At 40.1% G+C, this 25,772-nt stretch overlaps 1 protein-coding gene across 1 annotated transcript in view; it reads left to right on the forward strand.

The window, feature by feature from the left end:
• Positions 1-25,772, forward strand: part of LOC148340253 (forkhead box protein J3-like) — a 60,907-nt gene that overhangs the window by 17,506 nt on the left and 17,629 nt on the right. Inside the window, exons 3-5 of the mRNA XM_088291357.1 lie at positions 13,772-13,846; positions 15,088-15,171; positions 24,324-24,425. Of these exons, the coding sequence (XP_088147483.1) occupies positions 13,772-13,846; positions 15,088-15,171; positions 24,324-24,425 (261 nt within the window). The remainder of the gene's footprint in view (positions 1-13,771; positions 13,847-15,087; positions 15,172-24,323; positions 24,426-25,772) is intronic.

Genomic DNA, 25,772 nt, shown 5'->3' on the forward strand with positions numbered 1-25,772 from the left:
CTGCAAAAGAGAATTTGTTAAAAATAAAACAAACAATTCCCTCTGAATTTATGATTCATTTATAATAAATTGACAAAGGTGCAAAATAAATCTTGTTCAAATGAAATTGGGAATCTCCAAATAATACAGGTTTGTTTCTTATCAACCAATATTGATGAATGTAGTTTTTATTTATTGATTATTTGTTTACCTGTTCTGAATATGAAAAATATTACATGGATTTAAGATCAAATTTAATAAAGTGAAATTATCCACTGGAAAAATACCAAAAATATAGGTAGCCAAGCCCAAAAAAGTGATTTATAGCATTCTGTATAATACAAACAAGTAAGTAAGAGTGCTTATGTCGCCTGCACTGCATTCAGCATGGAAAAATATGACCTTATTCAAGCACTGAATAATAACGAGATTCTATTTCTCTGTCAATGACAGCAGGTAAATGTGGAAAATAAAGTTAGTCATGAAATACTGTAAATGAGAAACTCATCAAAATCATACAACCCACATTGAGTTAGCAAATCAACTAATAATGATAATTAATATCAATCTTAATGTAATGCATATAAGTGGTTTGACATGGATAAGGTTCACTTAGACAAATGTTCCATCTGCCATGCACACCATTTAATTCCTGATATTAAAACAGTCACAGGAGAGTACCTCGGTATCGGTATTGGTGACTGGTATCTGCTGCCGTCAAGAGTACCCAATACGTTGAAATAAGGCCAGTGTCAGCTCGATTCTAGTCCTCACCTATCCCTAATACGTAAAGTATTTTCTCTACGTTTTGTTCTTGCAATTATTAGTGCGTGTTCAAATAAGTATAAAATATGTTTCATGATTTAAAATGTGTCTTAAGTGTGTGGGAGACATAAATACGGTAACGAAAATGTTATTTTTCAGTGTTCACTCTGACAAAGCTATCAACAAACTGCCAACTAATTTAAATGTTTAGGCAGAACCTTTTCGCCTCATTATTCCACCTGTGTGGCTCTGACATACTTCTCCTTTTTGTGTGCTTTCATCAATTCTTCCCAGTCTATAATCTTCAATGCGCTGTTCCCAGCGTGAAGATACATGTCAGAAGTGGTGACACGAGCCAGGTTGACTTGGCTCCATTGCAGGACTGACTCAATTTGTTTCCTATTAAGCAAGAGAGGATAGATCTTATTGAGGCCTTTTAGGCTTTCTGTCAGTGCAGCTTATGACTTCCCCTTTCTCCAATTGTATTTGGGTGCCAGAATGTTTTGGGATCCCATAATTACACCTCACTGATTTGCGTGTGAGGCTGCATTCTACTAGCATCATTACAGCAGCGCACTCGTGGCGGATTTACTTTCACACACTCTGGCATTCGTCTGTGAGATTGGTGCAGGGAATTTAAAGCAAGGAACATAACCCATAGAGAGAGGGATGCTTTCCTTTGAGGTCATTGCCATATAAATAATGCACATTATGTTTTTATGTTAGCATGACATTAGAATATGCTGCTTAGAGTAGATTTAGAGATTTGTAAAGAGCTCCTGCTGTATTTAGACTCTCCTCGTTGTTGGTTTATGATGTAAGAGCCGTTTTTTTTTTTTTCCTAGGACTTTTGGACAGATTGCTGTGTGTGTGTGTGAGAAAGTTATCTATAAAGTATATATATATATATATATATATATATATATATATATATATATATATATATATATATACATCCATCCATCCATCCATCCAGCAATCCAGCAATCCAATGGCAGATTTTTTTTCTTTTTTCTGTATCAAAAAGACCGGGTTAACCGATAAAACATTTTCATCTGCATTGGGCAGAGGCTTTTTTTAACTATTGGGGTGATTAAATGGTCAAATTAAATGTTTCAAAGTCCGAACATAACATGATATAATAATGTAATATATGCGATTTAAAAATGCTAGCATGGATGCAGTTATTTTCATTGCTTTTACAAACTTTGTTCCAAACTGCCAACAGAAGAGCACATGGACGGCCACTTGACAGTGCTCTTGTGAGTCGCGATTGTCGTGCATTCTGGAACTTGTAGTATTAGCGGCGTCTTTTATGGTACACCAGCTAGCTAGTGATTGTAGACATTATTAATTTATAGTTAATGCTAAGTATAAATGGTCTTCCCCATTTACCCGCTGTATCACAAGTCATTCATCACACCCCTGCTATGCAATGCTAATTATTCAACACTACATTTCAACGAACATTTTGGTCATACGAGCATTTCTGTATTAGTTGAAACATTTTTAAAACTATTTCGGCAAGTCTAAAGTTGGGTGTTGCATGTCATCAATGTTGTACCATGCGATGCCACAACATCATGGCAGCACTGGGGTTTACTAGGAGAGATGCAGTGTGAAAAAAAGAGTATACATTTGAGGCAAAGAAGGTATCTAGTCCACTCTTTCTGACTCTCATCTCACATAGCATGGAGATTATATGCCTCTTGTCTGCTGTATGTATATATTACTGCCCCACATTAAAGGTTTGTAATTCCTGCAACATTATTAATTCATAATTTCATTAGCTTGTCAATGGTTTTCCCCATTATATGTTAGCATTGAGCTAGCAGTTTTATTTAGACCAAATCAAGTGGTTTAGTTCAAATATTCTGTGTTTTTATAGGTTAGTTCTATTTCATTTTATGTGACACTATTACATTAACTTCAACTGGGAAGGACAGATCAACAGCCTGTCGAGCCTGAAAACTTTTGGTCTACAACCTACATCCTATAGCCTCCCAGCCTCAGTGTTATTTTAGAATCACTGCACTATGTACAAGTTTGTGACAAGGTGGTAAAGAATACTTTTTAAAATGTGTTTCAATAAATTGAGGCCTATTTTAATGTGTTTAAAGTCTGTAAAAGGGGTCAAACTGTACAAAAATTGTCATTGTATCTCAAGTGTTCATTGCATACTTTACTCATTGTTTGTGCGTCTTGGTGTTTAGTGTTTTACTATTACGAGTTGTTTCGAAGTGGCACACAAAAGGGTTCAGTTTAACTGCAATTTGATACATTCTCTTGGTGAAAAAAGGCCAGAACAGGGGTGTAAGGAAGAGGTAATGCGTTGTTAGGCAGCTTTGTTTCATACCAGCTATGACCATCACTGGGAAGGTTATGTAAGTTTGGGTCATTCAGGTTCAGTTCAGTCCAGTTCACACACCCATATACATACACACACGGCCGGCATGTTGGCCAGACATCTTGGACTCACACGTGCGCATGTAGAAAGACATGTTCTTAATGTACCAAGTCAAGACACATACACTGGGACCACCCCGCCATGCCGCCCCATGCGTCATATGTTCATGCATTCAGTCATCCTTTTCCACACGCACGCATGATTGTGCACCCACCCAGGTAAGCAAAGTATACGTGTGCAGTCTGCAGATTACATACACACGGGGAGCTCAGCAGGAGAGAGAAAATTGGGGCGGGTGGAGCGGAGACTGTCGGTGAGTAGAGGAGACTTTTACTACCCAGTACACGCGCTCCGTCTGCTCTGTATGGTAATGCGAGGGTGCAGGAGAGACAGAGTTTAAAGCAGGACAACACACTCTCGCCACATACAAATTCATCTTATGGCCACTTGTGTTAGCTGTTATCATCATGATGCTTTACAAGGCCATGAGATTTGGCATTTTTATGTCAAATTAATGGAAAATGTTTCACTCTAGTTGCCCACTCCGTGCAGCTCCTTTGGTCAGGTATGAACACTTGGAATCAATCCCAGCTGTCAAATGAATCAATCATGTTTAACCCTCAGTTATGTAATAGTGCATTTACTACAGGTAATAAACACATGTAACTGCTGACTTAACTATATTTGATTTAGCATCTACAGCTTGGAGTTAGCCTGCTGTCTGATGGCAGCTCTTTGTCAGAACTGCACAAAAGGTCCCCTTGAAGTACGCTCAGCTGTTTGCTGGCGTACACCTGATTTATTTTTTTTACCATATTAAAAGAAATGACCAACTAATCTATGAAGCCAACAACTGTTTGGGACCAGAAAAAGCCCTTTCCTGTACTGGTGACTCACAATAAAATACATTAAAAAAAACAGCTCATACCACTGATTAAAGCATTTTGTGGCTTTGACTTTTAGAAACTGCAATCCATGGTCAGCAATGTTATGTATCGCTGGGTATATATGTATATATCTTTTAGCACAGTTCAAAGTGTAGTAAACAACAGGGCACTTGAGTATAGGTACATAGATAAATGGCAGTCTTGAGCCATGGCATGAATAAATGCTTTTATTTGTGGTCTCTGCTGACTAACCTGCTCTTGACCTCCCCATCCTCCATCGCCCCAAACTAGCTTGCATGCAACCGGGTCTAATTGCCTGCAAATTAACATGAGCTAATGTGCTGTAGTAAAGGGCAGCGCTACCACAATGGCCTTTGGCCTTTGGCGGCATGCACAGCCTACGTCACTGCATCATCACCTGATATGAATCAGCAGCAAGGCATTACTCTGCCTGCCATCCTCTCCTCGCGTCTCTGCGGGAGTTCTGCGACGGAGCGCAGCGGAGGTCGGTGCACACTGTCAAGTGCACTCGCATTTGGAGGAAGGCTGCTGGGAGTCAGTGTGGCTCTTTATCTGCACAAAGCCTCCTCGGGTCTCTTGAGTGCAACTAAAATATTATTGCCGTGTTCTTATTCTGCATTTCCGAATACAGAGAACACAGTTAAGCGGTGCGGTATGTAGATTGCACGAGTGTGCATGTTTGTAGCTCAGTGTTTAAGATGGCAGTTGTCCTTAACACAGATTGCTCGCTGTAGCTGATGCACTGACTCTTATTTCCTGCAAAAATAGCTGGGGTATATGTTTATAGCTAACTGTGATTGCTGAGCATAAAGAAGATCATAATAATGTGTCAGTCAAAATATTCAGCTAGGTACTTCACTATAAGCTGAAATTGCATGCATTGTTTTCTTTTTTTTTTTTTTGTAACTGATCATCCAACATCATCGTAGGTAATTATCAAGTATACTCCTCACTTACCCCGCACATACCCCACTGCTTTATACGCTTACATTCCCAGTCTATATGTCATGTTGGTAGTGTCTGCTGGCCAGATGTTTGAATACGTTTATGTGTGTGTGTCTAAGCATGCTATGTGATGCTGTGATTTTCTTGTTAAGACAGTGAGAGCAATGCCGCGTGGAGGCCAGTATCATTTAAGGCAAATGGGTAGCTGTCTTTTGTTGATAAACTGCTCCTTCAAAGTAACCATGGCGACCCAGATGAGCCAGCCCTTGATTGCCAAACTGTTTTTTTGTTGTTTTTTTCTGAACACGTTTAGATGTGCTGTGTAACAATAATATATGACAGTGTTAAGGCGTGAATGGGTATTTTAGCGACCAGTTTGAAGTGGCTGCAGTTGTGATGGCATCACTCTGGAGCAGGAGAAAAAAGGATTTGTCCACATTTTCTATTGACACGTCTTTGAATTTCCATTTCAAAACATGTATCATAAGAATGCTTTCCTACGACTGGCTGAGTCATGACAACATGTCGGATACATTAAAAAAACATGAAAGATTCCCATCTTTTACATGTGATAACATAAGTAATCACAACCCAACAACAGGCACCTTTTAAATATAAACCGTTAAATTCCCTTTGATGGCCAAACTGTCAGATATCCACATAGAGTAGGATGCATGCATGTAGCTAGTAATTATATTTTGCCGCAAAATACTAATTACGCACTCATCAATATAAGCAGTCAAAGACTGCAATTCTTAATTAAAATATAGGAATTGTACTTGTTATCTCCTAAAGGATTTGGCACCCATCCAAGCCAGCACCCCCCCCCCTAAAGGAGCCAGGCCTCTAGCTTCCTCCATATGGCTAATAATAGGTCTAAGCTTGGTTTTTGCCAGCATGCTGGAATGCAACAATTATACTGCAGCTTATTAACCATCGTTGCTTTTGTTTCACAGGAAGGGACAAGTGGCGAGTTTTTGCCAGTGCGGCTGCTAAAAATAAATGAATGAATGAATACATATACAGGGTCTCCCCTAAATCTTGCTCAGCGTGTTGGTAGAGAAGCCGATTGCCTTCATAATAGATGTTTCATTACTGTACAATGTACTGTGTTTACATTATTTATTGGGAGGTCTGTTATGATAGATTTTTGTGTGTCACAATAAATGATAGTGTCGTTTGTTTGTTGTTGATGTTTTTTTTTTTTTAATATCACTGATATAACTGATGTTAGCACAAAATAGGTACATTCTTTTTAGGTGCAAACACGCATATGGAGCATTTGCATTGAAATGCAGAAGAACAAAATATCTTGGATGACTAGACATGAAATTAGGCTCTGTTGATTTATTTGAACAATAACATTCAACAAATATTAACACAACACAAACACTACGTACAGTATCTGTAATGTCAAAAAAAAAGAAAAAAAGCCTAGAATCAGTGTGGGTGGAATCAAACATTAAAGGAGGGAGACGTTCCAAATTTTAAATATTTTGCATTTAATTAGTCAGTGTGTATTTGTCATTTTATGTGAAAACAATGCGATCTGATTTCCTGTAAAATGTTTTACGCCGTTTAAGTACCAAAACAATGACGTACCTCTGCACGTAGCCATATTGGACAGTTTGGACCGCTTTATGTAATCCCTGTGACATCACACGTGCTGTGCACTAGAGTGTTGGTTTCAGACTTTTTTTACCGTTCTATTGTGCTATAAAAATGCTGGATGGCGTCGTCAAGTATTCTAATCAATTAGATATACCTCCTACTGTCAGGTTTCATGTTCTTCATGGAGAAAGGGAAGGAATAAAAAGAGAAAATAACAGCGCAATGGCTGACAATGCCACCTGCGAGGCTCCAGTGCGACTTCTATCCCAACTTTATGACAGTAAAACCTAACCGATTAGCACTAGAATTTCTATGTGCAATTGTAGGCATGTGATAATCATCGGAAAATATTAGAACAAAACTCGCAATATTCAGGAGGAGCAAACATCCAAGTACAATTAACGCCTATTGAAATGCATTGGGGGGAATTTTTGTTTTTATTTCATGGCCGATTTGTCAATGATCTGTATTCTTCCCTGCCAGATATTGGCATCAGCATCGACTAAAAAAATCTTTTTTAAATCCATATCGATTAGTTTTGAATGCATAGAATTCTTCAATGCATTTTTTTCCAAATTTACCTGTCATAATATGATTATTTAGTGCTGCCATTTGAGCACTGAAGACATGGATTTGATTGGCATTGTCAGTTGAAATTTTGGTTGTCTTTCCGCGTTTCCTAAAAAGTTCCTCCAGCTGATAGGCACTCGAAAATGTTTTAAAGTTCTACTTAGCGAGTTGACTTTGTTTATTTTTGCCAAATCTAGTCAAACTGAAAAACAGCTTGTCTTGTGTAGTTCACAAACTCACTGTTGGATCGTCTTCATACTTTTATTCAATATGAATGAAAGCCGAGCCTGTCAGACATATTTTTGGGATGCAGAGTACAATCGCACATCTCCGGTTCTTATCCTTCCTCCTCCCTCGCTCTCTCGCCTCCTCTTACGGCACGTTGCTGACAGAAGCTGTCACTTCTCCGGAGTGTTTTTGCTCGACACAACTATCAGCAGGAAGCGCGCCACCGTGACCTCTCGCTGCCCTGCAACCCAGATTGGCCCCGCTGTTATTTTGGAAAGACTGCATTGGAATAAAGGCTGAGAGCATTTGTCTTTTTAAATCGGCTAAGCTGATGTGACACAAGCAGGATGGTTGCTAGCCTCTGAACTTCTTTTCCAATGTTTGGCAGCACAAGAGCGAACTTCCAAGTAGCAAGGCTGCAGACACGGAGGAGTTGCAAAAGAAATGTGAGAGGGCTTGTAAATTAGTCCAGAAATAATTATGCGCACATTCAAAAACTTTTTAATAGGACATTTCTCCCCACCCCTCAGAATAATGTTTTTACTTGAAATTGTCTGAATATCCACTGGCATTATCTTGAAGTAAGCGGATTTGAATTCATAGCAGAAAAGGCACCGTGTGGCGTCCAAGTTTTTTGGTCCACTTTTTCTATCGCGATAGTTGCAGATGATTGCGAGTCGTCATGTGGTTCACGAAGCAATATTGTCGCTTTAGTTCACCGATGCCTGGTGCTTGGACTGAGCAATATGGTTGTTGATATGAGTCTATTGCAATATAAATATTTCATATCAGGTGATATCAATATATATTGAATATGAATTTAGATTACATTTTCCCAGATGAATATGTCTCAATTTAGGTAGGTTTATTTTAAAATCTCAAATAAGAGGTTAAATAGGAGCACCCGTGTGCCCAAGTGAGCAGAGTGACAGATAAAGTGGGAGTGCTGCCACAGTGGGGCAGTGATTGGTACTAGGTAGTCATGACGACCAGATGAAAAGTTGAAACTTTCCATCTACTTGGCTCAAAAAGTTCGTTTCTCAAGGCACGCTGACCAAAATCGTGATTTTATTTGGAACAAATGAAGATGCCCTTTTTGCTGTCGACCAACTGTTTGCATGGGAAAGTTGACTAACATTAAGACACCATACACTTTTGTGTACGTGCGCACACATGCAGAAACATAACACCCCAATGCTGCCAACAAAATATATACAAATGTATTTTTCAAAATTCAGGCTCCGAACGCAAATTCATCTTATCAGGGCACTTCTATGAAGTAAGGTGTGGAGGGCCTGTTTCAGTAACTTGAATATGTATTATTCAATCGTGCTTCCACAGTGAACCCTTCACTCTGTTGCTATTAAGGTATAATAAGGTGTCTGGGTGATGCTGAGAACTCAAGCGACTGATTCCCGCAAGCGACATTTTTACTTTCCCCCTTTTTTTTTTTTTTGAATATCCTACACAATCAAATGTGCAAACCAGTTGTTTGTGCTCTCCTATCATTTCAAGTAATGACACTTGCTTCCTGCCACACAGAAAACATTAATAGCAATCTAAAACATATCCACATTATGTATTTGTCAATAATACATAACATCTCAGGCTGAATAATTCAAAAACATGTTTCTACCACAATCTGAAAGACCAGCTAGAGAAAGAAAATCAACACTCAAGCAAATTTTAGTTTTCTACAATTTAAAAGCATGCCAGTAATTAAGTCAATGTTTCTTTTTTTTTTTTAAACTAATGACCAATTTTTCTTGTGATTTAGGCAAAATGATGACATTACTGAGGAAACCCCGTGTTTTGGTGTCCCTTTGATACTCAACTTTTGTAACTTGAGTACTGTTGGAGGAACCTGCTTGCTTGAAGCATCAACTCACACTGCAAACTTTGTGCCTTTGGGCAAAATATCCCTCTGGATTTCCAAAGCAGCATTCGCCATGTCTTTTTACTGTACATGCCTGCCAACAGTACTTGCATTGACCACTTTCTTTAGCAGATCCACACACAAAGCGCACAATCACACTCATGCACGCACTCACACACATGCACATGCACGCGCATGCACACACACGCGCACAGGCCCTCCACCCCAAAGCATGTCCCCAAAACCTTACTTTTTGTCACACATCACATTATATCACATTGCATTTTGTCAAAAAGTCAGCCATGCTTGTCAAACGTGCCTTATGTAACCAACCTCCTCAAGTCCAGGAGCCCGCACCCCTCAGCGAGTCGCATTAAGCAGTACAAGCACCCGCGACTTGCTCTACACACAGTCATTAATAGAGAGGGGGAAAATCCTCTTCTAGTTCCAGAAACAAGCTCTTCTGTGAATCTGGTTGACCTCTGATGTGTTTAAATATGGAATAAGTTTGTTCCCATTATAAATAATCATAATTCCAGTTTTCAAACCTTTTTTAACTGTACCCTTGATGCATTCTTTGGGGAGGGACAAATTTTCTCTGTGATGCTGGTCAAGCTCCGATTTGCTTGTAAAGTATTTTAAAACGAAATTCACTATTTTGAACAAATATATATGGAAGCATTTATTTCTGTATCCATTTCATTATTTAAACATGATTTATTATTCACTTAAAGAAGCCTTCTTTAATCATTCTTATACGTATTTCTCGTTCTTTAACTGTCACACAAATCAGAGACCTTAAAAAAGGAAAGGCAGTCCTCAGGTTACGCGGTACTCAACTGACGTCTTTTCAACTTCACGATACCTTCGTCATGTTTGCACTGGAGGTAAATACGACCCAGATCAGATTTTTATTTTTTTTTGCCCGCATGCGGCCTGCATCTGATTTTTTTTTTTAAATGTCAGTCTAAACGGCTCACTTGCGTTTTTTGTTTTGTTTTTTTTTGCAATGCGACCGCATGTCGCATATATCCGAACGAAGTGTCATCGTTCTCCGCGCAGGCGAGGACACAGACTGCTTGGGTGGGATCTTGACCGTTTTGTCCTTGAGTCTACAAAGCTGCTTTGAACATCAGTATTAGCTTTATATTCATCTTTAATTCAATCCCCTTGTAAACATGAATCATAAAGTAGAGATAGTGATAGTTAGTGCGGTGACAGTTGTAGCTACGTAGACGTCAATGATCGAAAACCCTCGCGTCTGTGTTAGCATTTTGGCCTCACAGTGCTGAGGTCATGGGATCGATTCCGTCTGCGTGGGTTTTCTCTGGGTACTCCGGTTTCCTCCCACATTCCAAAACATGCATTGTGAATTGATTGGACGCTCTGAATTGTCCCTAAGTGTGATTGTGAGCGTGAATGGTTGTTTGTCTTTGTGTGCCCTGCGATTGGTTGGCAACCAGTTCAGGCTGTCCCTCTCCTACTGCCTAAAGACAGCTGGGATAGGCTCCAGCACCCGCTGTGACCCTTGTGAGGAGAAGAGGTTTAGATAATGGCTGGATGGATGTTGTTATTATTCTTACTGTCCACTTCCATTGCACTTGGAGCAACGTCCAACCAAATCTGGCAGATGGAGCGCCAAATACTCTGCTGGAGTGGATTAGTACTGTCTAGTCTGACGCACGTAGGATTGTTCATCCAAGGCAGAGGTCTGTGCTCTACTCTGTGCCAGAGCTGAGAAGCCCAACAGCTGGATTTGTTTCTTCTGTAAGAGTGTGTTAGGGCACAGGTGGACCAGGCTGTTCCCTTCAACTTGATTCAGGGGCTCAAAGAAAACCTGTGTGGAAGAAGTGGGGAAATATTGTGTAGAAATTCCTCCTATTCCTGTCTTCTTTTCCTCCACCTCCTCCTCCTCCTCCTCCTCCTCCTCCTCCCCAGTAGTATTAATTAGCAACAGCAGATGAGTAGAGAAAAGGAGCCTGAAGGGAAAACAGGTTCATGCCAGGTTAGTCCGCAATGATATGAGCCTTCTTTTGCGCTATCACTTGCTGTCTTTCTTTCTTACTCACAGATTATGAAATGTGTCAATGTTTTGCTGCAGCAATGTTGGAATAGTGCCCCTTTTCAAAATTGTTCTTCATGTGTCCAAATACACCACAAAACCTCGGACACAGGTGTAACAGTTAAAATATGCACAGTTGTTTATAAAAAAACAAACAAAAAAAACTGCGCAGTGAATTAGTGGTTAGCATATCTGACATGTATCCAAGAGGTTCTGTTTTTTAACCACATTCCAAAAACATGCATGTTACGTTAGTTCTTGAACCTATTTTTATTCATGCAATGTCACAAAACAAAACGCGCCTCTGCAGTTGTACTGAACTTATTGTTTTTGTGATTTACGTGATTTCGTCGCGAACCCTTTGTCAGAGGTGAGAGTGCATTTTTTTGCTTTCACCAAACCAAAGCAAACCTGTCAAGTGTAAAGTTTGGGATTTTTCATGATAGTTATTTTTTATTTAATTTTGACTTTTGTTTTGTAAATTCAGTTTGAAGTTTGAATTCATTTTCAGAGCAGGTTTGTTTTTATTTTTATTTTTTTATGGAAATGCTTAGTTTGCATTTGATTAGTTTTAGTGTTATTTATTTTTTTATTTTTTAATAGATGGAGTAGAGTACGGACTAAGCAACGATGGGTCCGTCCCTTTAATCGTCAATAATAGTCACCTCTACAGTGCGATCCCGGTCCGAGCTCATCTGCGAATTTGCCTCGTGTGAAAACGAGAGTCTGATCTAGGTTCCCTTAGGCTCTGTTACTAAAGCTATGTTCGTCTGCCTTTGGTTGGTAAAAAATGACTCCAGAATCCCAAAACCTCATATTTGATACTAAGTGATAAATAAAACAAAAAAAGTATATTTTCGCTTTAATTATTGTCGAAAAGTCATTTTAATTTTTATTTTATTTCATGAACAAAAATGTTTTATTTTGTTGGTTTCGATAATAACCTTGAAAGAAAGCCCAACAATACATATTGTGTACTTTACTTTCAAGTAATAAGCAAACCCTCGCCAGTTATGCCATGTACTGGCTTTCCCAGTATTGCCTTACTTATTTTTTCAAGCCCCATACCTTTGATTAAAGTATTGTAAGGATTTGAAATAAATTTTACTGTCGTTAGTTTTGGAAAGCTAGTTCGGATTTATTTTCTGTGCTTTTAAATGCCTTAAAATATTTTGGTAGTAAATGCTTTTTTAATTGCTGTCTAGGTGCGCGCTTTTAATAATTCTTAATAAGCTACTTTTATTCTCTTTACTATGCCTTTGAATGTCTTTAGCTGTTCCTAATAGCTTTTACGTGTCTCGCTTTCAGTTGTGTTAAGCACATTGAAAATGAAATGTGCTTTATTGTCTTGTAATTGTCCAAATGTCCCTGATAATGTGATGATCTCGGGATGAGTTCCATGCATCCAGTACATAATCGATTGTGGATGTTATAGTAAATAGTTGCTTGCCTGTATAATGATTGGTGACCAATCCACTGTGTACCAACTTACGGATTGTCCGTATTTTCCTCTGGAAATCACTCAACAGGGTTGAGTCAAAACTAACAAGTTATGCCAGGCACAGCTCCTGGATTTTGTTCTCACCTAGGGCTGAAGGGGAGCTTGACCAATACATATTGTGGCTGAGAAAATAATTTAATTTAGAATATCAAATATAATTCTTACTTGTTGGAATAAGCCATTTTGTTGAACCATAGATAATGGTGAGTGATGTTTTATTTGTTTTTGGTATCAGTCCTTGAAAAGCTTCACATGAAAATCGTCAGTGGCACTAAAAAGTTTTCCGACTGTTGCTTTTATTTGAAAAAAAATGAATGTACACGTGCGCGGGTGTGTGTACGTGCATGTGTGTGTGGTCTATATTACATCCCCTACCCCCAACCTTTTATCACCCATTTGCCACCCCAGGTGAAACCTTGCAGAACCACCACTGATAAGACTTTTTCGTTCCTCACATCCCAACATATGCTACAGGCACATTTAAAAGAGTTTTCAAAATGTAAAGCGTGATGCTTGCTATCTGCTAACCTCACTGATGCCCGTCTGGCTGTGTGGGAAGACACCGCACAAAAGCCAGCGATGACTCAATGTTGGAAGCATCTTGCGTCAATTTTGGACAAGTGGTCTCGTCCCAAAATGTAATCATCCGTCAAGATTGACGATATTGACCAGCCGGCTGAGTAACAAAGAAAATATCTTCTACACCCTCACAGAAAGGCTGAGATAGAATTCCGCCACCCATTCAAGGCTATGCAATATTTTCACATCTATCAAAGGCCAGAAAATGGAGTGAATGTAGTAGCCTCCTTATTTATCAAGTGCAAATGTAATATGTATTGTGTTAATTATAAAACCGTTTTTTTCCCCCTGCTTTCGTGTCACATCTTTTCACAGCATTCCTTTCCCCGTCTCTCTGCAGAATTCAATACGACATAACCTGTCCTTGAACAAGTGTTTTCTGAAAGTGCCTCGCTCCAAAGATGACCCTGGCAAAGTAAGTCAATCTCCAACATTGCTGCCGTTACCTTTTACGTGTTTAGTCACCCTCGTTCCACATTTGTGCACTCGTCGGGGGGGTGCGCCATGCTGCTGGGATTTTGGGACCATTTGAAAAATGAATTAAGAAGGAAGAAGGTTTAAATAATTCAGAGTGAATCTTTTAGCTTGAGTGGAGGTCTGCAAAGACACAAAGCGAGCGGCTCCCCCTTGATTAGCCCGGCTCGGACCTGACCGGCACCTTAATTCACACCTCGGATCGAAGTGGTCGATAGCTCAACACGGTGGGAGAGAACTTGAATGTAACATGGGCTGTTTGAAGCCATTGAGGGAGGCAAGAAGCTAAATCATGCATGTGCTTACGTTAATTGGCTGTGTACTGTTCAGTGATGTGGGACTGAGAGACAGGGGGAGGAGATAGACGAGGGAGCGGAGGGAGAGAGACGTGTACGAGTGTGTGTGTGTGTGTGTACATGCATGTGTGTGCGTACGCGGCCTGGTTCAACCTCCTGAAATTCCGTGACTGCTGCTTTGGACCTCTTTGGGAGTCAAGGAGAGAAAATGAAAGGGAGATACTAGGAGGAAATCAAGGAACAAATTGATTTACTCCTCTCTCTCGTTGTTTGTTTGGGAGATGTTCCTGTGCTTGAGCGTTGTTTATGAAGGATGGAAAAGCAGAAGTGCTTGATTGTCGACGTGAACGAACATGGCGCACCCTGTCTCTACAGCTTTTACACTCAAAAAGAATACAACTCAAGACTTAACTCTTTTAGAGTCAATGAAGGCATCGTGGTTAATCAAACAAATCTTTTAAAAAAAAATTTTCCCGCCAAAAAATCTTCATTATTGCATGAATATTAAATTAAATCATCAAATGAAAGCTTCCCAATATTGCCATAAAATGTATGCAAATGGTTGTGGAAATGAGACCAAGCCCCTGAACAGATATTTGATGTAAAATGATTCTTAAAAGATTAATGCCATATTTTGGTGAAACTCGCATAAAGACAAAATCCTAAAGGTGCTCTTCAAATACTTCTGGACAGAATTGACTCAGATTTAATTAAGTATTTTCTAAAGCAGAACCAAAAGGTGTGATTATATTTGCTGTTTTTATACTTAACTTCCTGTATTTTATTGCATCAAGACTGAGAGACCAGCATCTAATTCATTCTCCTTTTATACAAATTGACCTGCTGCTTTTAAGCACAACTTTCCTCAACTGGTCTCCTCCCACAGGGTTCTTACTGGGCCATAGACACCAACCCTAAAGATGATGCTGCACCCAGCAGGCCAAAGAAAAGGCCGCGCTCTGGAGAAAGGGTAAGTTGGCGTTCCACTTGTCTGTTGTTAAATGAAGCACTGGGATGGCTTTTGTAAAGATACAACATTGGAGGATGATCATCATTCACACCACAAATACGAAACCGTATTAACTGTGCTGTGCATTGCCCTTGTCCGACTTGCTACTGTGATGCCCTTGACAGTAGAGGTCACAGTGACCTCATATGCATCACATTTCTCATGAAGGTGTTATCGAAGAAACCCGAGCAGTTGAATTCCATTACATTTGGATCAAGCTTTCACCTCAAAGTTGTTATTCTCAGAGAGGGGATATTCAATTTTGTGGATAAACATGAACAGTCCAGTAAGACAAATGTAATAATCTTGTGAAAAAAAAAATGTTGAATTTTACAGGTAGTGATTTAATTTTTGGATTTCTTTTTTTGCTGACGTAATTTTCTAATTCTTTTTTTAGAGAAAAAACATTGCACTTTAATATTTTATTATTATTATTGTCAAAAAGTGCAGGAATTGTTTTCCCACACATGTAAAATGAACTAATGGAAGAGCTTTAAAAAAACATTTTTATCTTAAAATGTATAAATTCACCTTTTTGAATGACACAGTCCGAGGACTATTCTTTGAACAATTGTGATTGTTGTTTACACTCGTATATAACCTCAGTTCACCGTACAAATAGCTGTTTTGAGTATTTTGTCTCTCACCTGGCAAAGCAAGAAAATTAAATTATTAGAAACAGCGCTCAGTTTACCATTGCAGTTGCTTACCTCTGCAAAGTACAACCCAAATAATAAACACATCCAGTATTTAAACAAATAAACTACCTCCCTGACTGTCCAATTTCTATTAATTGAATTTCATTTTTTAACTACAACAATCCATTTAAATCGTGCACGCAGTCAGAATGTTCATGACTATATTGCACGTCCTCTAGCAAGATCTCAGATGCACACCTTACTTTTGCTGCAAGGTATTTTCTTTCAGATCAAGCAGGGTTGACCCAGATGTAAGTGTGTGCTAATTGCAGGCTGGTAGACTTGTTCCGTGCTCAAGACGCCACACAAAACAGCAGGTACAAGCGTCTGAGTAGATGCAAGGGGGAATGAAATGGGTTTTGGGGAATGTGATTGACAGCAGCCGCTGCTATAAATATATGTAACCCTGCATCAACTCAGCAGACTGCGGCTGCTGGAGTCGTGAACCTGTGAATGTGAATACAAAGAAGGCAAAGTGAGCTTCGCCATTCCAACCGTCGCATCCTTCTCTGGGTTTACTCTGATTATTGTACCTTTTAAAGATAATCAGCACGCTTCTCAGCGCAGCAAAAGATTCGATTTGACTCAATGCAGTAAACTACATGTAAAATTACTGTTCTTTTCCGACCACCTTTACAGCACTGTGATCGATGAGCTGAATATGAAGTGTTAAAGTCACCGGAGAAAATTTCCCTCTCTGAAAAAGTGTGTTGTACCTTTAGGGTTAATCAGGGATTGGCATGTTATTGCTGTAAATATATATATAAAAATATTTTTGATGTCGTCTTCCATGGCGTTCTAGTTTAAATTCTCTGTATGAACGTGTAGAGTTGATCAGGTTTTTTGTGTCTGATCCATTTCACATTCTTTCAGTGCGTTTGACTTTGGCATCATTTGAAAATATAGGTTAATTTTTCCCTGAGTTAAAGCTTGTCGGTTCGTACTCACAATTATAATAAATCAACACTACTGTACAATGCCAAGTAACTATTTTAAATGACATGTTCCACTTCTGTCGCAGAACAGATGAGACTGCATATATGGTTGTGTCAATATATGCCCCAATTCAAATTTCGCAGCTGCTTTTAAAGGCCCGGAATGTCCTTTGAAGGCCCGATTGCAGCCTTCTTTTCACGTATTTTTGCCAGAAACATTGCTGCTGTCATCCACTGGCTCCCGTATTCCAAGATAATGAGACATTTTGGGTGGCCATAACTTTGGTCAATATGTGTACGCATATAGCGCCTGCATTAATTGGCTTAGGGTTGGTTGAAGTGGATGAGTGGTTGCGGGCTGGAAGACGCTGTGGATCAACGGAGACTTTTCAATACGTGCCGAAGCTAGTCTTGAATGGCTGCACTGGTAGTAAAGCACATGACACAAAGCTCCACACACTCTGCTCTGTGCAAGGCGTCTGCGATTAAGTGCCATCCAGAAATTAAATTTTCATCAGCCTGAAGAAAGTATTGTGCGTCCTTATTGTATAATTGTCTTCAGTGATATGGCGCCACTTGAAATGATGTCTAGAGTGAATTTTCCGTTCCGTTGCCTTTTTAGTGCGCCCACAGTGCTGCGTTTAAATTCTACCGGCCTTGTCAACATGCTGCCTTTAACAGCTTGCATAGGTTAGACTGTTGGTTCTCAACTGTTGTCACTCTGCTGTTTCTTGCCATGCGCCAATTTAATAGAAATGAATAACAATTTAAAAAAAAAACAACTTACTACTTACTTACTGACTTGGCATCCATCCTGGGGGCAGAACGCTCAGGATGCCCATTTTTGGGGTGGGGATAGGGGGGTGGCAAATTTATTTTATAAATTTTTCGATTAACAAAAGCCGGAGTCTGGCACACGAACCGGCCCTTGTGCGTGTGATGAACCAACTCATGAAACGAGCTAATGACAAAAGCACTACTAACAACGGTTTGTGTATGAAGAGAGGTGAGACAGCAGGGTGCGTTCAAGCGTGCCTTTATTTCCTTATTGTGATATCACGTAATCCATGCCTCCCACCTGCTACTGGGGCATACCATTACAAGAAAGGGAGGGGGGTAATACCGCAATTCCTATAACAGCAATTGTGCATACTTGTTTGTATTGGGCACGTTCGTGGAGAAGAAGGAGACAAAGGCGACAAATACGACCATAATATGGCCAGAATAGGGTTAACGTATTTGCCTGCCTCTCTCCAGTTTTTTTTTTTTGTTTTTTTTTTTTCGGGGGCTGGAACGGGGTTGGGGGCCAACAATTTTTACGAATAAGGCCAGAGGATCGAGGCCAGAATGGTACAGAGATCGCGACCGGAGGGCGGGGGACTGATCAGCAAAAAAGGGTCAAGTGCCCAGCTCTGATTTTAACTATGGTGAACAGGACAACTCCAAATGGAAAATGTATTCTTTACATTGACGTCTGTAACAATGAAATGTTACAATTGAGGAGCCGCTGCATATTTTACACTTCGGATCTTGACCCACCCGTTGCAAATTATTGGTATAGATAGATAGATGAATTCTACTACAGCAATATTTTTAATGCAAAATGGAAAGTTCTTTATTAACATTGACATTATTTGGTGTTGCTTTCACCCGTTAAAGTCACCTTACTCAGGACAGGCTGGCTGTTGCCCTTGAATGGGAATGCAATGGCGGAGTGACATCACAACCAATTAGCATTGCTGTTTTCAATGACTGAAATTTTGGCCAGTTACGTTCAGGGCACATGGACAGGAAAGTGGAACAAGTTACAGTGCAACGTTCTAAGGAAATTAATTGCTGCCTGCCCTGGATGTTTTTTTGTAGTCCTGGTAAAAGAGGATGACGTCTAGTCACCTTGAAATAACTGGGCAAGTGTACATTCAGGATTGAAAAAAATATTTTGTTTTACATGTCAGGCAAATAACCTTCTGTACATCTCAGCGGTTTTAGTTTTCGTGCTCTAAATGTCTGCCTACTGAGTATGATTTAACGCATGACTAAAAGGTGAGTTGAAAAATGTCCTCTATTTGCGTGGAGTCACCTGTGTGTGAGTGTGATCCATTTGTTCACAAGCACATTTGAGTACACGCACACACACAAACACTGAGTCATTTCATTAAAGAAAACCATTCGGCTCTTTAATCATAGCTAGTCTTGTGCATTCTTTTCATCGTTTGTCTCTGTCTTTGCTGCTGAGTCTTGATCATTATCTTTTCGCTATGTCTGTGTGTCTGGGTGCGCCTGGGCCTGCATACCTGCCTGCTCGCATCTCCGGCGGGAGGCAGTCAGGCTTCAGGCGGGCTCGCTGTGACAAAATGCGCAATCAGACTTTTTGAAGGAAAAAAAAACAGAGGAGGCAAGAGAAATGACGGGAAGGGGCGAAAGGAGAGCATCCAGAGAGGAATTAGATGATGAGACGGAGAGGAAAAAGTCACGCTGCAAGGGGAACTAGATAACAAGTAGATGAGGGAGCTGAGGGAGAGTATTCCAGTCTTATGTTCCAGTTAATTACCACACAAGGCCTCAGGCTGCCGTTAGACATATTTTTCTTCACCGGGGATTTATTTTTTTTTTTAAATTACAAACATTAATTAATTCTGAGGCTTGTCATCTCGTCTTATATGGATGGGCCCTTCGACCCCTTTTCTTACGCCTCGCTTACACCGCTGGCAGACACACCGCGGGCTGTCACATGGGCTGAGGCGAGGCAGGAGGGTTTTAAGTGCGAAGCGTTATCAGGAAAGGGGGGGAGAAAAAAAAGGTCTGCTAAATATGTCTGGCTGTTTCTTGGTTTTAAGTCATCAGGATGCAGGGCTAAACAGCGGCTGCATGCATGCATTGTCTAAATGTGTAGACAGGCAGCCTACCTGCATCTCTCAGCTTAATCACTCTCTTTATTTGCTTCTCTCTGGGCCTGTCTGCCACCACTCAATTATCTCTCTTCCCTTCTTCCACTCCCCTCCGCATCCCGTCGCCGTCTGCTTTGTAACTGGCTCCACCAGGGAGACAGCATCCTGTTTCTTTGGGAGTTTATCATAAATTAAAGATTGCATTGTTACCAACCAATCCTCTTACTGTAAGCAGTTTGGGAAGGCAGCACAGAAAGCAGCCTTGAACCCTAAAAGGAGTCAGGCTGGAAAAAATATAATCCATCTTTTTTTTTTTTTTTTTTCGTCAAATTTGCCCCTCATTGATCTTTGGCTCGCTCAAATTCTGTTAACCCTTCCCGCAGCTCTCTGAGGACAAAAAGCAATGAAGTCCTGAATACATTCCCCACGCTTGAATAATGCATGAGGATGCCTTGATGCATCTTAGCGCGTGTGATGTGTCCACTTTGTGGGTCGCGTAAGTGTCCGGCAATTTAAATTAAGTGCGCCTCAAATAGTTCACACAGTTGCGGCCGCAGGCACTCTTGGTGATTCAGGAGGCACCCGACGTAATCATAAATTTGCAACATTCAGACATTTCTCATAAGCAATGTCACATTTTATTTGCTCCCTCGTTTTTACTCTCACCCTCCCCTGCATATTTCTAATTAACACAGATCATATTTGAACTATGCTTTTATGTATGAGTAAACTTAAGAAACTCAATTCAAGGTCCGGACTCATGTATAAATACACTGCCGCATAGTAGACAATATTAAGTTGTACCTTCAAGTTCCAACACCCCAAAATTGGCCCAACATTTGGTGGAAAATATCCCAAGAAGAAAACAATTTTCTGATTTAGTAAAATTGAGTTTTGCCAATTTGATTACAAGTTTTAGAAACGATAACGCTCGTATCCCACTGACGGACAAACATTTGTGAGTTTATGTGAACATTGCAAAGGCTGATTCTTGTCAAGGTTCGTTCAAGGTCGCAAACTTGCAACAAGAGAAACAATTAAACTGTTTGCGAATGTCTGGAGAACGTTCGTGACCTTGAACGAACCATGATGAGAACTCAACATATGCTACTTTCGCCAGTGTTCGCAAACATGCGCCCCTCTGTGGGATATCGGTGTTGAAGACTTGGGTTTCTGTATCAGGAACTATAATCTTTGTTTTTACGGTTTGTTTTTGTCAAACTTCTGATGAGAGTCAGATGTTCTTCTTCAGTATTTTTAGGTTTCCACAGTTTGGACTGGATCACCATGTCTCTGGTTGTTTTTTTTGGATGTGCACAATTATTTTTAAAATCAATAACCAACTGCTTTGCTTTTGGTACATTCTCATCTAAGAAGTTGTCATCACACTTGATAAAACACCAAGCTTGGAAAATTATATTATCTTGCAAGTTCAATTTCATCAATTTATTTTGGAGAGAGCAGTAAATAACTAGCAATATGCACGCCCTTCCCTCTCCTCATGTCATGGTGAGAGTCGGCGAAGGAACTTGCCACGGTTTGTCCAATCAGTCATTGTACATACATCACTCTTAATGTTCAAAACTGGCAATCCATCAGCACCAAAATTTATGTGGACATCTCTACTTTTAACCACTTCAACATTTGAAAATATCTTGACGATTAGCCTCTCCATGGCTCTCCTATGAGAGAATGAGAAAATAAGATGCATATCTGCACAATGCGTTCTGAGAGGCCTTTTATGAGCTGAAATGTTCGTAGGTCATTCTATATCAAATTTCAATCTAAAGGGTTAGCTTGACTTACTTTTTTTGCATGTCCACCTCTAGAATATGTGCCTGTCACGACGTATCCCAAAATGACGCCCCTTAAGCGGCCACACTCGGCTGTAGGTTCGGCTCCTGGCTGGAACTCTGCACGAGGGTCACGCACGGGCATGCTGGATTTGTTAAAGTCAATCTATTAAATATTGCCTAGCCAACCTCCCGGGGTTGTCGTGCGGATAGACGCAGCTGCCTATCTGACATTGACGTACTCTAAGCGAACGCACGGCTTACGACCCAGTTTGCTTCCGGGATGAAGCTCATTGCTATCATGGGGCTCCATCTGTTGCCGGGGAGAAGCCAGCATTCAATCCCACTAATTTCGGCTGCATGACTGCTGTGTAGCTGACTGCTGTCTGCAGCCTGGAGCTCCATCTCTGGCCAATAAGATCCCATTTCATTCGCTAACCTCAGCTGTATTAGTGGCCAAACGCTAACCGGTGCCCCAACAGGAAGCCAAGAAGCGGCAGTCTGAAACTTTTACGTGGCTAAATTTCCAATTGCCTCCAAAATGTTGAAGCACAACCCTAATCTTCTTCATTACAACCAATTTTGTGGCGGTGTTAAATGCTTTTCCTAATAAGACCTCATATTTAATTTTGATAAAATCCAAAACATTGCGCCGATGACTTTTATATTTTCACAGGGTGAAGTGGGCGTAGTAGATCTGTGCGTATGAATTTTGTTGATTATTGGTCAACGTTTTCAGACAGCAGAATGTGACAAAGCAAGCTACCAAACAATGTGACAATGTTTTCCTCCTTCCTTCAGTGACATAGTCAGGCAGATGCGTGAATAAAGCAGTCCCCACCCATAAATAATGGCCGTCATTGAGATGTAGTCAAAATGAACACTTTAAATCTCTCCTGGGTTTTTCAGTAGGGGGGTGAATGTTAGTGCTGATGACATAATTCTTACATCCAGATATATTACATATTATTGTTATATTACACACCTATTACACGCCAGTGTTCAGCCCATTCAGCGGTCCCTTTAAAGTTCTTCATGAATTACAGTCAAAGAGTTGAGATAATTCTATTATTAGTTCATAATCCTCAAAAAGGCCAAAGGACGTTGTCTAGCTTAGGAAAAGGGGTGGATCCTGTTCTCAAATTCAAATTTATTCAGTAAAATGTTTTTGGTTAATGCTAAACATTAATAATAAACATGTTTGTAGTCCGTGGCGGCGGAGGGCCCCATGACTGGGTTTGCCTTGGGTCCCCAAATGTCTACATACAATTGGTCCTCATAACGCACATGCTGCCAGCGCAACTCACAAAACCTCATTCCAGGCAGTATCAAAGGATTAACTCTGCCTGTGTTTAGCTTTTTGTGGCGCTTATTCGAAATGAATGCCCGTGGTATGAGAAGACATACTTGATTAGAGGAGAGGAATATCCACTTAAAGTTAGCATAAAGCAGACTTACATTTGAAACTGAAAAGACTTGGGTGGCGTCAAAGTACTTTTGTCCAATTTTCGAGAGAGTTTGTGAGTCATGATAGTCACAGATGACTGAACATTTTGTTAATGTATTATGTATTATTTTATGATATATTTAAGTTTAAAAAATTTAAGTGGTCACAAGTGGCCACACCTTTCCAATAAAATTTCCGTTCTCCTGTTTGTGCAGTAGCAGTGTACCCTTTGTGTGTTTGTGGGCGCAGGGTGAGTCTTTGTTACTTGCGTACATGTTCAAACATATTTTCAAACATGTTCGAATGTACAGTATTGATGAAATGTAGGCTAAATCCTAAAACCATTGTATTTTCTCCCATAATGCCACGGGGACTTGCGCATGCACAAGGGCAAGAAATGTTGTCACAGCCGGACGCATGATCGGAGGTGAATGTGCCCTCCTCGCTGCGGCCAACTTTCATCATTCGCATTTATCAACATACTTTGCGCGTGTCGATCTTCTGCACCAAATCAGTTTATGCTTCCGCCATGTTGACCTCGAGCCCTGCTGGGGTGAATTTAACTCATTCACTATCTGACCTAGTAAAGTGAATGTACTTTTTGACGTCATTATCCGTCAATGGCAATGAATGAGTTAAAGGAAAGAAATACAAATAACACGCATAAAATAATGCAGCGCAGTTAAAGTTAGTGGCCATCTTAAATCAGGGTGTTTTGAGTTTAGATTTGAAAGGCTGAGTTGCTAAGGTCTGCTGGCAAAGAGTTCACGATAGGGGGAGAAGTGCGGCTAAAAGTCTTGCGCCCCATGGTTCTCAGATGGGCAGGGAGCTCTGGAACAGCTGAAGCTTATTGGAGGACTTGCGAACGAGGTCGAATAGGAGAGAGTTCCAGTAGTTCAAGGCTGTGGAGAAGGATAGAGGCGGCCGAGGAGTAAAATAGTGGATAGGATGCAGCGGTGAAGGAGGGGCGGAGTCAATTGATGTTGCGCAGGTGAAAGTAAGCTGACCGCGTAATAATATTGATATGCCTCTCTATTGTGTTGGTGAGGATGACAGGCATTCGCTTTCTGCCATCCAACTTGATTTAGATTGTAGCATAATTTACAAAGTAAACCGCTATTTGCCCATTAAAAATACGTAGTGAGGTAGGAGAGTACATTCGGTCAATTTAAATGGTCTCTCTCTCTTTCCCTCTCTCTCCTTCTCGCGCTGTCTCTCTCTCTCTCTTTAAAGGACTAAACATTTTGACTTTACTTTAAATGAGTAGGACAGTAAACTTGTACAAATCAATACATTCATTCATATAATAGTCGTATGAGAAAAAAAAATTTTTTTTCCTTTTCTCATTGCAGGCGTCAACTCCTTATAGCTTGGAGTCGGAGTCTCTGCGAATGGACTGCATCATGTCAGGTGGAGCATCTCCAACTCTGGCCATCAATGCGGTGACAAACAAGGTAGGACGGATGGGATGCATGTATGTACCTTTTGAATTATTTTAATTTGCAAATAGTCATCAACATTTATCTTACTTTTTCAAACAGATGAGCCTTACAATTTGAGTCGCGCTCTATATAGACAGCATTATGGTGATGTCACAGGACCTCGCTGATCCACCTGGCATCAATGTTGTGGACCAAATAAATGCTTGCGGGTCAACGAGAGAACAGTGGAGCCAGTAGCTTAATGCCAAAGGGCCCATCAGAGGGCATGAAATTCCATATTATTCTACCATTTGTTTATTTATCAGCCAATCATATATATATATATATTACTTACATTATGTACAAGTCAGGCAATGAATGGCATGTTTTGATTTTTTTATTTCAACCGAGTCTGTATTAGTTTTTTCACTTCATAGAAGACTTACCGTAACAATGATGACAATTCGATCATTGAATGAGAGATGTTTTCCGTCTTTCACCCACCCACACACATAGTTGTCGGACTCAAGTAATTTGTAAGCTTTCATGTCTTATAATTTGTATGCACTTAGAGTGTTCACTAAATAATTTACGGTCTCCCGATATGTGATTAATCGTCAGGGTTTCATAGTCAGTTTGGGAAGTCTAACTTTTTCACTTCACTCGGATCGATCCCGTTACTCAAGCATAGTTTCGATTGTTGATCCTAACCTTCTTTATAGAAGTCACGTTCTAGGAAAATGAGTCTTACATTTTCAATAATAAATAAGATACAATAAAAGGAATGCCTGACACGCTGTACTCTTCACCCTCAGAAATGGCGCTTATTCTGATAGTGAACTCCCCAATTTTGCTGTTGACTTTAAAATCCTGCATTTCTTTGTGCTATTTCTTTCTAATTAATGTGAAAAAATATATTTTAATATAATTTCAGTGCATGGGAGGCTTATTTTAAAGTTTAAACTGTGATTCAAACATTTGCGTCTTTTATTCTATTATTATGTATTCTTTATGCTTTACAGTTTTACATTTTTTTCTGTTTACTCATGTCTTGGTCACGATGTGTTTAAGAAGTGTTTTTGAGATGTGTGAAAATTTTAAAACCAGTCTGTGTAATAGATTTTCACTTTTACCTTCCACGAAATGTAACAAAGCGCACAGTGTCAGAGAAACTGACCTGGGTGAAGCTGTGAGTGCGTGCGTATGTGAGGGTCACAGGACACTGAAAAATATGCGCACACACACACACACACACACACACACACACCTGACCTCGATCATCAGAATTTGTGCCGTAGAAGCAGCAGCAGCTTTCACAACGCCTGGTATGTTTGGACCTTTTGTGAGGGTTTTGACATTTTCTATCTTCATTCACACAGG

This window comes from Idiotropiscis lumnitzeri, chromosome 3, assembly GCF_059441095.1.
Source record: "Idiotropiscis lumnitzeri isolate Australia: NSW breed Sydney's pygmy pipehorse chromosome 3, RoL_Ilum_1.0, whole genome shotgun sequence".
NCBI classification, from domain to species: domain Eukaryota; kingdom Metazoa; phylum Chordata; class Actinopteri; order Syngnathiformes; family Syngnathidae; genus Idiotropiscis; species Idiotropiscis lumnitzeri.